This window comes from Phocoena phocoena, chromosome 4 (genome assembly GCF_963924675.1).
Source record: "Phocoena phocoena chromosome 4, mPhoPho1.1, whole genome shotgun sequence".
Lineage (NCBI taxonomy): Eukaryota > Metazoa > Chordata > Mammalia > Artiodactyla > Phocoenidae > Phocoena > Phocoena phocoena.
This window is the reverse complement of record NC_089222.1, coordinates 88,517,947-88,534,026: the sequence shown is the minus strand read 5'-3', so window position 1 is coordinate 88,534,026 and position 16,080 is coordinate 88,517,947. Positions and strand designations below refer to the sequence as shown.

At 38.2% G+C, this 16,080-nt stretch overlaps 1 protein-coding gene across 3 annotated transcripts in view; it reads left to right on the top strand.

Moving 5' to 3' along the window:
* Positions 1 to 479: 479 nt before the first annotated feature.
* NECTIN3 (nectin cell adhesion molecule 3) overlaps positions 480 to 16,080 on the top strand; it is a 127,860-nt gene continuing 112,259 nt past the window's right edge. For all 3 annotated transcript variants that reach the window (XM_065876530.1, XM_065876529.1, XM_065876531.1), the window contains exon 1: positions 480 to 639. In XM_065876530.1, coding sequence (XP_065732602.1) covers positions 480 to 639 — 160 coding nt within the window. The remainder of the gene's footprint in view (positions 640 to 16,080) is intronic.

Sequence of the window (16,080 nt, the reverse complement as noted above, 5' to 3'; positions counted from 1 at the left end):
ATCAAAGAGAAAAGAGATTTTGGGTTTTTTTGAAAGGGGAGGGGCGTGTGTAGGAGGGCGGGGTGGGAGGAGTCGGGCTTTCACTCCCGGATCAGACGGGAGCGCGAGTTGCGCGGGCGAGTCCCTGCGCTCTGAGGGTCGGCTTCCTCTCCCCCTCCCGTGCGGGCGGGGTGGTGCGTTCCGAGTTCCCAGGAGTTCGAGGCGGGCGGGTGCCGGTGGGGGGAGGGGAGTGGCGGTGGTGGTGCCGGCGGCGGCGGCGGGCGGCTCCCGCCTCAGCCTCTGCAGTGGCGTCGGCGACGGCGGAGTTGAAGCAGCCGCGAGTGCTCGGCTGAGTGTCAGCCGGCGGCGACGGCTCAAGAACTGGGAGTTAGGGACGCGCGCACCGGACCTTCCGCCGCCGCCGCCGCCCACAGCCTGAGGCGCCGGGGCCCGGGGAGCCGGGGGGCCGGAGAGCGAGCTGGCCGGGGGGAGGGTGGGGAATGGCGCGGACCCTGGGGCCGGCTCCGCTGTGTCCCGGAGGCGGCAAAGCACAACTTTCCTCCGCTTCTCCCCCCGGGGCCGGGCTCCTGCTGCCGCCCCCGACGCCACCGCCGCTGCTGCTGCTGCTCTTCCCACTGCTGCTCTTCTCCCGGCTCTGTGGTAGGTGAACCTCGGCGGCCGGTGTGGGCTGAGGGAGGCGCGACCGAGGGTCCCGGGGCCGCGGCCGGGCCCTTGTGGGCCGCTCTCCCGGGCGGGAAGCGGTTGTGTTCGGCGGTTGGCTGCGCGAGCGGGTGCCGCGGACTTTGCCTGGAAACTTTTCGCCGCGCCTGGGGCGAGGCCGGGGAAGGGCCGGGGCCGGCGAGTGCGGCGCCGGCCGTCCGCTCTCCTCGCTCGCGGCCGCGCCGCTCCCCACGCTGCGGGCTGGGGTTCGGCGACGGCGCTTTCCGCCCGGACGCCGAGTGCTTCGTGCGCTTGGCTCCTCCGTGTTTGCTCCGGGGACCGTTACTTCCTCGCCTATTCGCGGAGGAAGCCGAGAGCGCGGACTTATGTGCTGGGCTAAGGTGACGGGATGCACGTTTGCCGCCTCCTTTTTTCCCGGGTGAAACTTGAGCTGTGAGCCAGGATACCTTTAGGGACCAGAGCTCGACGGAATGAAGCCTTCGGGTTCCCACACCTCATCGCCTTCCACCCTGGAGAAGCACCATGTTAGCCCACCCTGCAGCATCCCCTACAGTTTTCTTCGGTCCTCCGGCCACTTTCTGCCCTGGCAGCCTCTGGGTCGCTTTGCATTTAGCCCGTCGCTGCCTTCCAGTTTGTGGGACGTCTGTCTCACTGTGTTTATTTTAGCAAACGCTATTTGTCCTCAGGACTTCGATGTATGTGTAAGATACCTGATTGCATTGACCGTGCCCCAGCTGTTCCGATCAAAACAAGCCCCACGCCTCTTCCCATTCTTCCCACGTTGTCTTATAGTTTTGTCATATTTGGGAGGTAGTCTCTTTGTAAGTTCACTTCCTAGGTATCAGAGACTAGAAGCCTACTTGTTAAGAATAGCTTTAAAAAACATAAAAAGAAAGATCTCCGTTTCATGCAAGAGAGGTGGACTTAAGTGATCCTTAATGGAAGGCGGCGATGTGGGAAAGTAAGGCCACCGGTCTTTGGGGACTGGCTCTGTCTTTTGGTAATACCGGAATACTGCAGGACGTTATTCATTCGATGACTCTTACTTGGTGAGGAAAGTGCAGAAACAAAACTTATGCTTGCTCAAAGCGTGTTTTACCTGAGACATTTTTACTGGTACATAAGTCTGCATTGGATATCAGTGTTTAATGAAATCTTAAATGAAACCAGGAGTGTTACCAGTATTTACTACAAGGAGAGATGTGTGCGGATTTATTGGATGGTGTGATTTAGAAGAAAGAGAATCCTGTACCCCTGTACCGTGTAGGTGTCAGGCTAGCTGGTTATGAGGGAGGCAAAATTTTCAAAAGATTGAGTGCCTCTTATAGGCTGAGAATTTCCACTACCAAATCACCGTCACGTTTCAAGCACTGTAATGACACGTTCTGATTTACAGAGTGTAGCATGATAGATGGCATGTTAACTAATCTGCATTGTTTCTGTAGTCCCACTCCCCAGATGTTTGGTTCCACTACACAAGTCTTAATGCTGTTACCACTTTAGGTTGATGCGAGATTCTAGATTGAATTTGTGTACCGTTCTTTTCCATTCAGGAGGGTTGTGGATTACAGTTAGGTAGGAGGAAGGTGGGAATGGATGTTAACAGTTTACTGTTCTGACTTAGATTGTGTTAAGGACGTAGAAAATATTTGTATCGCCAGTAAAGTTTTATCTAGCTAGGCAAAGCCCCGTAGAAGACTGAAGCAAGGTAATATGTACAGTTAATACAAGGAAATTGAACCCGGGTAATAATTTCATAGTGAATGTGCAAGTGAAGTGTTGATTACTTTTTCAAGGAACACATTGGTTTTCACATGGAAGAAGAAAAGACTTAAAAAATATCTCTTCAATAATATGCTGTTGGAGGGATTTGATATTTTAGAGTCCTAAAAATTCAAGTAGTATAGGCAAATGGACTGTGATTTAGAGAGGTGTAAATTAAAGTTTTTAGAGTCAACTCAGCTTGTAGTTGTAGAGACAGACACTAGTTTTGTGTCACTGTGCACTGCTCATTTAAAGAGCTTCCTTTTTTTTGGCTTATAGTGTTATAACACCCTCATTTGTGAACCCTTACGACAAGTTTTTAGTATCAACCTGTATTTTAGAATTCAGTCTTTGAATATGGCACAGTTGTCCTGATTTATGGATACTTAGTAAGTATGGAAACGGAATTTTCTTGTAACCTGTTTGTTGGTCTGATATTCATAGTACTACTTAACAAGGTTTGGCACATACTGATGTTTGAGTTGTTTATTTATTTATTAAAATTTTATTGAGGTATGGTTGATTTACAATGTTGTGGGAGTTGTTAGTCTTAGAGTTGAGAAGATTTTTAGGCTTTAAAGAGATGACTATATGATTTGTTAATCAGAATGCTTTACTTTTTTTTTTACCACATACAGATTTATTATTTTTTTTTTGCTGCTGATATTTTTGATATGCTTACATTTATTATGGCCTTAACTATGCTACACTTCTGCAATATCGTCTATTAGCACAAGATAATTTTTATGTCATGTTAATTTTACTGCTGTAAAAACCCTCGCAGTCAAACTGGTAGACATGATATTCTGTAAGCTATAAAAAAATTAATCAGATTTGCTGTTTTGAGGGTGTACATTATCTGTCTTATTTGAAGAACTGAAATTTTAAAATGAGAATTTTACAGGTTAACCAACTGTCAGGGTTGGTTGGTTTTTTGTTTTTTTTTTTGTGATTTTTTTTTTTTTAAAGCCTAAGAAAGTCCTAGGTGTAAAGGTCAAGAGAACTAGATTTTTCAACACTATCTGACTTGATATAAACCTCACTTATTTAATTATGGAAGTCCATATTTCTTTATAATGGCAATAATCAGTTCATAGGTGATCAGATTTATCTTACTTTCCCTTCCAACATTTTTTCTTGAGGAGTAGAGAATATTAGGATACGGTATTGATGAAAGAGAAGGTAGACTCTTTGACTTAAGTTCCAACTTTTTCCATTTTCAACAGGGTTATATCTTAAATGGATATTTAGAAGGTGATGGAAAAAAGATCTAATATGATGATTGAACATTGAACAGCACTTTCAGAACTCCCTGTGTTCATGGCGCTTGATAGGAACTTGAGGACATAAAACATGAATAAGGCAGAGTCCTGGCTTCAGGGAGCTTACAGCAGTATGATAGACATAACGTAAACAGATGGATAGGACAGCTCAGTATTTATGATAGAGATCTGCATGAGGTGTACTGTGGGTTACCCAGAAGAAGGATACCTAACCCATTAGGTAGAGATATTAGTGTAAACTGAGAAAAAAAATTACTTAAAAAAATTCAGTTGAGTTAGATTTTCTTATTGAGATTAGACATTGTGGTAGGTGGAATAGGTTTGCTCTCTCTCTGCAGTTTATGATTTAGATGCTAAATAAACAGTTTTATTCTGAAAAATGACTGCCACTTACTAGCTGTGTGAATTGTTGGCAAGTTATTTAACCTCAGTAAACTTAAGGTTTCTCGTCTTCTCAAAAAAAGGTTAATATCAGTTTGCCTATAGAGTTCTTGTCCTCTTGCCTGTAGAGGATTAAATGAAAGAATAAAATAAAACACTTAGAATGCATGGAATGTACATTCAAATTTTAGCATTTATTTTATTGCACATTGTAAACCAACCAACCTAATATTTGTCATTCTTAAATTCTACGCTGATGACTTGAATAATTGAGTTTTCAAGTTGATTGACTTGCCGTATTTGTACTTTATGTCTTTCAGTGTATAGCCTAGTCAGTGCTCTTTAAATATTTGTTAAATTTACCTCGGGTAAATAATCAGATGACCAACTTTCAGAATGTTAGGATATAGTGAAATTAACTCAATGGTGTAGTTGTATGGAACCTAGTTGAATCGTCCCTTAATGATGTAGAATGCATTTTAGGACTGGGCAGTTCTATACGATCACCCAGAATGTTAGTGGTTATATTGAAAAATGTGGAGTTGAAGAGGGAGTCATGATTTCACTTCTACCCTATGAAGTTACTGGTAGTTTCAGGTTGGAGCCTGTAATACATATTGCCCATATGAATCTTTCTGCATCCAAAACAGATATAATTGGAAAGTGAACCAAATTTAAAAGGACGCAAAAAAGATCAAATTTTCCTTTTTGCATTTAGCTACAGAATCAGAAATAGGAATTGGAAAAAGCTGGGCAATTATATATTTGTGGGTGTATGTGTATTTACCGTTTTACTTTGTTTAGTCACTTACGCTTTTTTATATATATATATATATATATATTTAGTGATTTCAGCAACTGATGCACATTTTGCATCTGTATAGTTAAGGAATAGAACTTAACGGCTTCTTGCCTATTATTTGAAAATTGTTGAAGAGAAGCTGGCTGTGATACCCTTGTTAAAAAATAGTATTTTGGCATTCTGTAATTTACCCCTTAAAAAATTAGTGAGTTAATAATATATTACTATAGCATATTCTGTAATCTATTAAAGTCCTCATAAAATTGACAGTACTGGCTGTATGGTTTGTGAAAGATGTGGCATTTGATTAATAATGGCTATTAATGTGTAAATGTCGGATAAAATCAAATAACCTTTAAGTAAGTAATGGAATTATTTTGTGTACCAGGAGCTCAGATCTAAAAATCTAAGCACCATTAATGTCATACTTTTGATTACCTTTTATATTTTTATCTAAAATTGTCTTGCACCCATATGCTTTCCTAAACTTATGATTTTTCTGTAAGGCTCTGACATAGTTTAATTATTTATATAAATAAAGTTGTGTATTTAAAATTTTAGTGAGGGCTGCCTCCTATAAGTCTAGATACAGCCATATTGCAGGTACTATAGTTGTTTTGGAAAGGATATTGTATTGCATACTTATATTATGACTTTTACATGTTCTCTTTAATATAACATCCAAGGAGGTTACTTTTCTTGTAACCCTATTAATTGCCCAACATTCATTCTGCTAATTAATATCAGTAGGAAGGAAGTACCTTGTAGCGTTATAAGTAGATATTCATAAACTGGAATTTGAGGCATGTGTAAAAACATACCAGCTCATAACTGGTTTAAATGACTAAGAGTTGATAGTATGCTTTTCAGCGTTTCTGACGATTATTTTGTAGGTGTAAGATAGTAAATTATACATGTGACTCTATAGATAGGAGAGGTTGTAATCATTTTTTCTTTTTTTTTAACTTTACTTGTTTTCTTTTAACTTTAATAGTTAAAAAAAAAAAGAAAGGGACTTCCCTGGCTGTCCCCTGGTGGTTAAGACTCTGAGCTCCCAGTGCCGGGGTCATAGTTGCAATCCCTGGTGGGGGAGCTAAGATCCTGCGTGCCACAGGGTGCTGCCAAAAAAAGTAAAAAAAAATCAAACTTGCTCTTTTAGGTAGGTTGGCTATTGTACCAGTAGAGGCTCTTTACTTTAAGCTCTCAGATTTCTTCAGAAGAAGTAAAATTTTTAAAAGAGGGTTGTCTATAAATCACTATTCTCAGCTAGCCAAGGTCAGCAAATGTAGGGTACGTGGATAGGTTCAGATCCTAGTTTCTAGGAAATCTTTTTCAAAAGAACATTCCAGGCCCCGCTATGGACTTATTGGATCAACATTTTTTGCAAGAGGTTTGGGGAGTGGAGCCTGATGATTGGGGCATTTGTATTTTGAGTGACATCTTCAGATGATTGTTTCTTCCCTGGATGGGTGCTATTTTTACAGCATTTTTATATATGATTTGACCACATATGGTCATTATTTTGTTCACTGTTGTACCCTCATGTGCTAGGCATGTAGTGGGCACTCAAATTTCTTTATTTCAAGTGCTTAATAGAAAAATAAAATTTAGTCTAAACCAGCACTGTCCAATAGAAGTAATGTGAACTATATACATAATTTTAAGTTATGGTGCCACATTAAAAAAGTAATAAAAGAAACAGGTGAAATTAATCTTAATATACTTTATTTAGCACAATATAACCAAAATGTTATCATTTTAGCATGCAGTTGATATTAAAGAATTGAGGTATTTTACCTTTTTTATTTTTGTAGGAAGTCTTTGAAATCTGATGTGTTTTACACTTACAGATTGTTGTTTGGATAAGCTATATTTCATGTGCTCAGTAGTCAGGTATGGCTGGTGGCTACCATATTGGACAGTGCAGGTCTAAACTATTTGTGGTCTCCAAAGTAGGTTATGCCCTTCTCTAGCTCTTACTCATAAGGCCTAAAATGTTATTACTCTTCCTACCTACTCAAATTCTGAAGCGCCCAGTTTAAAATTAATTTTCTCTGTAAAGCCTTGCCTTACCACTTCTTTCATACAGTGAGCTTTTCTTCTTTATAAAGTAGTTACTCTTTTTATTCATTATCTAGTAATTTAATTGTAAGTTGTTTTGTGGTGTGTGCTCTTTGCAGTAAAAACCTTGCCTCAGGCTTCACTGTATGTCATCAGCATGCATCACAGAATAAACACAAGTTTTTTTGTAAACTATATAGTTTTAACATGTCAGGGAGGAAGAAATTTTTCTCTACCCTTCTAGGTTCTTCTGGCTGGTCTAAGAGTTACATTGACATGAGACAGATTAACAGGAGAAAATCAAACAAAAGTTTAAGGGCATGTATACATGGAAGAGACCCAGGAAAACTGCCAGAAACCCTCACCTTAAATACCAACTTCTGCTGAAGACAAAAGAGGGTACTGGGGGTGGCGATTTGGGACTTCAAAGGGAAGAAAGGCAATTCACATGAAGATGGAAAAGCAAATGTTTGGTAAACAAATTTTTGCTGGGCCTTGCAGAGACTATGGGACACAGAGTGGACTGTGATATCTAGGCCCTGCTGAGTTTCCCCACCACACTTAGCCTATACTTTTTGCAGATATCTCTGGTGATAGCTCAATTCCAGGAATAGGCCCACTATCTAAATTTTTTTAAGCAGTTAGGGGGAAGGTCAAAGTTTCTTCCTGAGTCTTTTGGGCCTTGATTGTTTTCAGCTCAAAATAATCGTGTGCCAAAGAGACGTTGTGGGGTGGTAAGTTTTGCTCCCAAACATTTGCTTTTTTTTCCCTGTTAATACCTTTAAGGAATTGACCAAATTTGCTATACAACAAAATGGTATCAAGAGAATACTCGGTTTATGATTTCATCTTCCATGTTGAAATAAAATAATAATGCAGAATAATAGCTGTAATAAGTAACTACAAAAACTTTTCTGGATTTGACTTCATTTCCTATCTGATGCTAGCTATCTTTCAAATCCTTAGTCCCTCGAGCAAATTCTGTTCATTTTTTCATGCTTTTAAGTTTAGAGCAATGTTTGCCGAAGTGTTTAATAGAACACTAGTCTCAGAAGATATGTTTTTGGAAGAAAGAACTGTGGTTGAATACACTTGGGAATGGGAAAAACTAACCATCATGGAAAGTCACTATGTGCATTAGTTTATTAATGATTTAAGAAATTCTTTAGTAAAATATTCTTTTTTGCAGTGTAATTAAACAACCTGTTATGCTGCAGAAACTTTGTTGTACAGGACACGCTATAGGAAATACATTTTTAGGGAGCTTTGTATATTTGATATTATGTTGACGTTGTTTCTATCTGTACCTTCCAAGATAGGGGATGAATGAATATATATATATATATATATATATATATAAAAAATATACATATAATTCATTTAATAAACTAGAAAAGGTTGATAGGCTTTAAAGACGTTACTTGGTGAGAAAATTCTTTGTTGGCTTTTCTTTTTTCCAGAAATTCTTTTTGCTTTCTTTATCTCTGTCTCTTTATTCCCCGTTGTGTTACCCATTTTGAATCTGAGGTATTTGCGAAATTGACCTAGGAGGAATACAATTCTTCCTCTTTGGTATGGCAAAATTAACAGTGTATTATTTACCCCAGGATATATGTAGTTTAAGCAGCTTCTGTGGGATATACCTCACTTTATTTATAACACATCACACTCTGGGTCTGAGTTTTAGGAATAGAGTGGGTTTATTTAAGATAGCTATTCTCTTTTGTAATGGAAGTGTACCAGTGCTGTTATTGGGAAGGACATGAAAAAATCAAGAGGCAGATATAAAAATAGGTGTACACAGCTAGGACTCCAACTTAGCGTTTGAGAACATTATATATAATCAAGAGCGTGCTGAACTCTTCTAATTGCTTCATTTCAGAGGAAGTACAAAAGTATTAATGAAATAAATTTTAGTACTGGGAAACTGTGGTAAGATGAATTTCATATAGTGACTCTTTCTATGAGTTATCCATGATAGACATGATTGTTATTACTAAAGTATCTGAGGCCATGGGTTTCAAAACTTATTAATATATCTAATTTAGTCATAGCTACTGTGGGGTAGATTAAGATTTCATTTCACAAGTGTCCTTGTCATTATGAACTCCAAACTCCCTTCTAATTTGATTTAGATTAGAGATAATCATTCATGGTTATAAGTTCAATTTAATGTTAACTAAGTCAGACAGTAGTCTATCTTTTATTTAAATCTGCTTAGTGATACCCTGGTTCCTTTATTTTAAATGCACAATTTTTAAAAAGGCTCTCTTTATTTTTTACTGAAGAGATTCAGATGGGAGAAGGTACATAGCTAACAGTTCTATCCTCATTGAGGGCAGGGCTAAAACGTTATAGCATTTTTCACTAAACCATGAGTCTGCATACATTAATTGCTGTAGCAGCTACTGTAAATCCAAATCTCTGATTTCTGCTTGTCAAACTTAAAGGAGGTAAAACATTACCACCAACAAAAACTTTGAGGAACATATGCAAATAGTGCAGATGTATTGAACATCAACTTTTATAGTAGCTTCCCTATTCCTATAAGCAATTCTGAGGTTATAAATATATGATTATTTTGATGACATAGTTTCATTTGCCTAGTCCACGTTAAAACCAGAGTGAATTTTAACTTTGAAATAACAGTAAGAAACTCTTCTTAAATTGTTACCTTCTGTTTGTTGTACACTAGTACAGTGTCAAAGATTCGTTATTTTTCTTTTAAAGCTGGTATAGCCTTTTCAGTTGAATGACAAAAAGAAGGTATATCAGGGCTAGAATTAGTAATACTAATGAAAACATCTTTCCTAGCAAGAAATAAGACTGTTTAGACTGTTGACACTCTTTTCTGTATTTAAGATAGATTTTTACATTTTTCAGTGAAAAACATTGTCGACTTTTATTTAAAGATTTTTAAAAGAGTTAGCAATTATGGTGGCTATTTTGAAACCATGCATTGTTTATCAAACTTATTTTCCATATGTGTATAAAAGGATCTGGGCTTTCATATATTTTTGTTATGTTTATAACTGATAGTGAAAATGTTTAAATATATAAGTAGCTGGTGAAACTTTTATACAACATGTTAAAAAGTCTCTTGTAAAAGCTTTAACACTAACAGCATCTGTTAAAATATAAAAACAAATCTGAAGTTCCCTAAGAAAAATACATTATTTTTCTTTGAGGATACTACTGTTGCTTTGCTGCCCTCTACAGTCATCTAAAATAGTCACTCTTGACTTTTCTCCCATGAAATGATTAAAATACTTCCTTGACTTGTGTCCTTTAAATTTCAAGAGTGCATTGAATAATATTTACTGTCAAAATATGACAGCGTTTTAATTAGTCACAACAGTTGATCTATACCTGTAATGCAAAAAATAAAAGGTTTACAGATTGAAGCAGGGGATGGATTGGGGACTATTGCACATCAATCAGGGAACAGATGATAGAGCACCAACCAAGTGATAGGTAGTGTAGAGGATATCACAGTGGAATAAGATGTGATGGCTGCTCCCAAGCTTATAAATCCATTTGTATGACTAACTGCGGGTTAGATATCTGTAATATACCAAGTAGTATGATACAGCCTAAGAAGATCAGTAAGGCTTGGAAGAGTCAGGAATGCTAATTAGAGGAATTGAAACTTTTGAGCTATATCTTCAAAGAATGATTCGAGTTCGGACAGGTAAAACAGGGTTATTTCAAACAGGGGAGAGAATATTTATTAAAACATAAAGCACCTGTTACACAGAAAGGGCTATGCTAGGACCCTTGGGGTCTTTGCCCTTAAGAAATGTAACATTTAATTGTTAACAGATTTGGAATTAGAAAATGGTGTGTGTGTGTCTGTGTTATACCCAGTTACTTAAGCTTTCTGCCTGTTTCAGTCCTTATACACTTAGCTAAATAATAGCTCCTTTATCGAGTTGCTGTGAAAATTAAATGAAATCCTTATTAAACTACAGTAAAGTGCTTTACAAATACAGCTATCCATAATGCAAGGGAAAATGAATTGTCTCATGTTAGAAATATAAAGTGTTGTGAGATTGCAGAAGAAGGAGCAGTTTAACTGGGAATGGGGGAAGACTTAATAGAAGACCTAATTTTCTAGCTGAACCTTGAAGGAAGAGTTTTCCATTTCTAAGGGAAGTCAGTGGAAAAGAGAGCATTCCAGGCTGAAAAGATCACTGGACTGAGGACTCTGCGGAAGGAATTAATGTTTCCATGTGGTTCAAGTATGAGCTTTATGGAGGGAAGTCATAGATTTTAAATACTTTGCTGATGCTGAGGAGATTAGACTTCGTGTGGGAGGCAGTGAGGAGCTTTTGAAGGCAGGTAACTATTGTCTGTCAGTGATTTGAGAATATTTTATAGCTCTGATAGCAAGGTAAAAGATATATGGGAGATATGAGAGACAAGTGAAAGGGAAAACCATTGCTGTTGTCCATAGTGTCCATAGTGTTGTCCATCCAAACATGGTGTTTGGATATCATAGGTGAGGAGAGAAGAGTTGGATATGAACTTATGTTTCTCTTTTGAATGACTAGAAAAGTATAGGAGAAGGATTGATGAATCAACTTGGTAACTTTTTGGAGGCATTTTAATTGTGCCTCTGGGGCATATTTTAGAGCTGTAGTTGGAAATTTGTTCTGAGAGGGTAGTGGGGGAGGATGTGGAATTGGGAATTATCAGGATCGAGGTATTTGGATTAGATAAGCTGTTTAAAGGAGAGAGGAGGCAGAGGGGGAGAAGAGAAGAGAGAAAGGAAGGAAGGGGAAGTAGGGAGGGGACTGGAAAAAATTTTAAATGTTGAGGTACTTTGGGGATTTCCCTGGTGGTCCAGTGGTTGAGATTCTGTGCTCCCAATGCAGGGGGCCCGGGTTCAATCCCTGGTCAGGGAACTAGATCCCACATGCCACAACTAAGAGCCCGCGTGCCGCAACTAAAAAAGATCCCGCATGCTGCAGCTAAGACCTGGCGCAGCCAAACAAAAAAAAGGTTGAGGTACTTTGATTAAATAAGAGGGAGGGAGGGAGGGGAGAAATAATCTGGGAACAAATTCTTACTTGATAAATAGACCAATACATTTAGTAGTTAAGAGAGTGCATTGATGACTTAGTAATTTAGTACAAGTGGTTAGGAAAAGGGTCAAATTCCAAAAAATTAACTAATGAAGGGATAGTGAAGAAGTAGTAGGGTAGGGCCTGCTCTTGGGAAAGAGGAACATGAGCAAATAATTTGAGGGGAAAGAATAATGTATCAGTTATTGTGGGCTGAATGTGTTGTCCCAATATTCCTATGTTAGAGCCCTAACTCCCAATCTGGTGGTGTTAGAAAGGGTTCTTTGGCAGGTGATTAGGTTTAGATGAGGTCATGAGGTTAGAGCCCCCATGATGGGATTGGTGCCCTTATAAGAAGAGAAAGACACCAGAGCTTCCTTCTTCCACCATTTTGAGGATACAGCAAGAAGGTAGCCATCTGCAAGCCAGGAAGAGAGTTCTCACCAGAACCCAAACCATGCTAACACCCTGATCTCGGACTTCCTATCCTCCAGAATTGTGAGAAATAAATGTTTGTTGTTTAAACCACCCAGTCTGTGGTATTTTGTTATAGCAGCCTGAGCTGAGACATCAGTGAAGGTTCTTAATTACGAACACTTCAAACTTAACTTTGATTAAAATAAAATTTATTGAAGGATATTGAGTGGTTCACGTATGGAAATGAACCAAAGGAGGCTAGGCATCTAGAAACATATCCAGAACCATAGCCAGGATAATGTCTAGGGGCAGTCTGTCAAGGTCATTGCTTTCTGCCCCTTGAAACACTGGACATTGTAGCTTTGCCTATTATACTGACATTGCTACTCTTAGAAACTAGATACGGTTATTGCCATAGCCCAAGAGTGTATATTTTCCATGGCTGTCCACTACAGAAAGTTGAAGAAAAACTTTTTAATTTTTATGATGAGACTTCTCTGTCTTTGGGAGGGGGATGGGAAAAGAACATTGATATGGCAAGGTCCAGGAACAGAAAGTAAGTGGAAACATTAAAAACACAGATGGGAGAGGCTAATCTTAGAAATGGTGAGGGGCTCTTCTTTCTACTAGGCAGAGAAAAAGAAAATGATAGGTGAAAATACAGAGAGGTTTCCAGGTATAAGAGGGAAGTTCTGGAGAGGATTTCATCTTTATTGATTTACGTGATAAACTTTGAGAGTGCAGGATGATGTTGGGACTTAGTAGTAGAACCTGTGGGCAGAAATGGAATAAGTCATCAATTAAGAATGAATAAAATGAAGTTAGAAGTCAATTGTTATTACTAAGGAAGAGAGAAGGATTTGTGATTAGAATGTAATGGGAAAGGGGCTTCTGAAGTGCTGGTAAAGATTTATTTCTTGACCAGGATGATGGTTTTGTGGATATGCTTACTTTGTAATAGTTCTTACAACTATATACTTACCACTTATACTTTTCTGTTTGTGTGTGTACGTATATATACTTTGTTGAGTCTTTTGGATTTTCCATCTATATAGTCATGCAATCTATGCATAATTAAAGCCTTATTTCTCTCCAATCCTTATACTTCTTTTTCCTTTTCTGTTGCTTATTGCACTGGCTAGGACCTCCACTATTGATGTTGAATTAAAGTGGTGACCGCAGGCATCGTTGTCTCATTCCTTATCTCAGAGGTAAAAAAGTGTTCAACATTTCAAAATTAAGTATGATGTTTGCTGTAGTTTTTTTTTTAATAAAACTTTTTTTATCAGATTAGGAAAATTTCTATTCCTAGTTTGCTTAAGAATTTTTATCATGGAGTTTAATTTTATCAAGTGCTTTATCTTAATTTTGAGATGATCATATACTTTTTTAAATAATGTGAATTACATTAAAAAAATGTTAAGCCATCTTTGTGTTTCTGGAATAATACCAGTTTGGTTTTGGTGAATGTATCCTTTATTATAGGATTCAACTGACATTTTAAAAAATTTTTTCTTCACCATCTATGTTTATCAATTAAATTGGCCTGTAATTTTTTTTCCTTATAATGCTTTTGCCAAGTTTTTGTATCAAAGTCATGCTAGACTCATTAAAAAATATGAGAATTGCTGCATCTTTTTCTATCCTGTGTAAGAGTTTAAGATTGGTACTTTTTTTTTTCTTTTCTTTGGTAGAAATAGTTGGTAAAGCCATCCTAGCCTGAAATAATTTTTTTATGGGAAGGATTTTTAGTTACAGTTCATTAAATAATCATGGTACTGTCTAGATTTTCATTCTTCTTGTGTCAGTTCTGGCACATGTTTTTGTAGGAATTTGTCAATTTCATGGTTTCAAATCTTTTGACATGAAGTTGTTCATAATGTTTTCTTACTACCTTTTTAGTGCCTGGAGGATCTGTAGTAATGCCCCCCTTTCTCATTCCTCATGTTCGTATTTTGTTTTTTTGTTTTCTGGATCAGTCTTGCCAGGTGTTTATCAATTTTATTAGACTTTTCAAAGAACCTATCTATGGCTTGTTCTTGATGCTCTTTACGTTTGTTTTCTGTTTCATTATTATCTGTTCTACATTTTCTATTTTTGGAGGGCTTATTTCCTATTCTTCTATTTCTTGAAATGAATGGTTAGATTATTGATCTTTAGCATTTCTCTTTTTCTTATATATGCATTTGAGCCTATAAGTTTTCCAACTAAGGTCATATTCACAGGTTAACACCTCCTAATTGCTCTTTCTGCATCTTTATTTTTTCCACTAATATGTGAACTTCTGCTACATTAATTTTTCTAGATAATGTTTTTGGCTTCCTGTATTTTCACTCTTCAGTATTACCTATTTTTTCCCTCTTGCTTATTTACACTTTCCCTGACTTGACTTTAAGCTCCTGGAGGGCAAGGAATGTGCCTCCTCTTCGTCCTTTCTCAGCATAAAGCCTGGTCAACACAGGTAAGTGTTAAATAAGTGTTAGCGAGAAATACGGATGTGCAAACAAACTGAATTAAGAATTTGCTGGGCTTCCCTGGTGGCGCAGTTGTTGAGAGTCTGCCGGCCGATGCAGGGGACACGGGTTCGTGCCCGGGTCCGCAAGGATCCCACATGCTGTGGAGCGGCTGGGCCCGTGAGCCATGGCCGCTGGGCCTGTGCATCCAGAGCCTGTGCTGCGCAACGGGAGAGGCCACAGTGGTGAGAGGCCCGTGTACTGCAAAAAAAAAAAAGAATTTGCCTTTCTGACTTCATCTCTGTTATTTGTTACCAATACTTAGATTTTTCTTCTCCAAACTTCCCTTGCATTTTCTGTTTCTGTGAATCTGTTTACTTTTGTACTTTTTCCCATAGTGCCCATTCTCTGCTTGGAAAAACTCACCTTGCCTAAGATCCGGCTTAAATTCCACTATTTTTCCACAGATTACCAAACAAAATTAGGAATCACTAGTTTGGGCTTAGCTGAAGGAAAATTTCACTTTCTAGATGCAACTTTTCTCACCCTACACGCTTCTCTCATTCCTTCTCCCAATTTTCTGTTTTCACCCTTAACTATGGTGACTTTCATAAAGGTGATATAACCCAGTTTGCCTTGGAAAGTCTAGGCTTACAACTGTTTTTCTGTCATAATTATCAATAATACTCCTCTACTTCCTTTCACTCTAAAAAATGTTTTGGCTTAGATGACAAATTATATGATCGCTCTACCATACATCCATTGCCTTGCATGTCTTATTTTCTCTTCTAGATTCTCACATCTTGGAAGTCTCAGGCTATACTGTTTTCTACCTTATAATACGTAGTACTTAATATTCAGTGAATGAAATGCAGTAAATATTTGTTTCATACATACTTGTATTTTTTCCATATTAGCTCACTTATTTTTTCAACCTAGACTTGTAATATCTAATTCCTTGCCCCAGTGTTTTTCACTTAAAGTGAAACATCTTGCAAAATCTTCACTCTAAATCAGTTCAGCTGTACAAATTCTTATGCTTACTTCTCAGCTACTAGTGGGACTTGGGGAGAAAAAAAAAATCATATAACAATGCAGATTGGTGCCCCTATAGAATCAGGCTTTAGCTTCAACTGGACCTCAAACAGTTTTTCTAGCAATCCTCTTTTTGGTTTAGTCAGTGCATGCTCCCA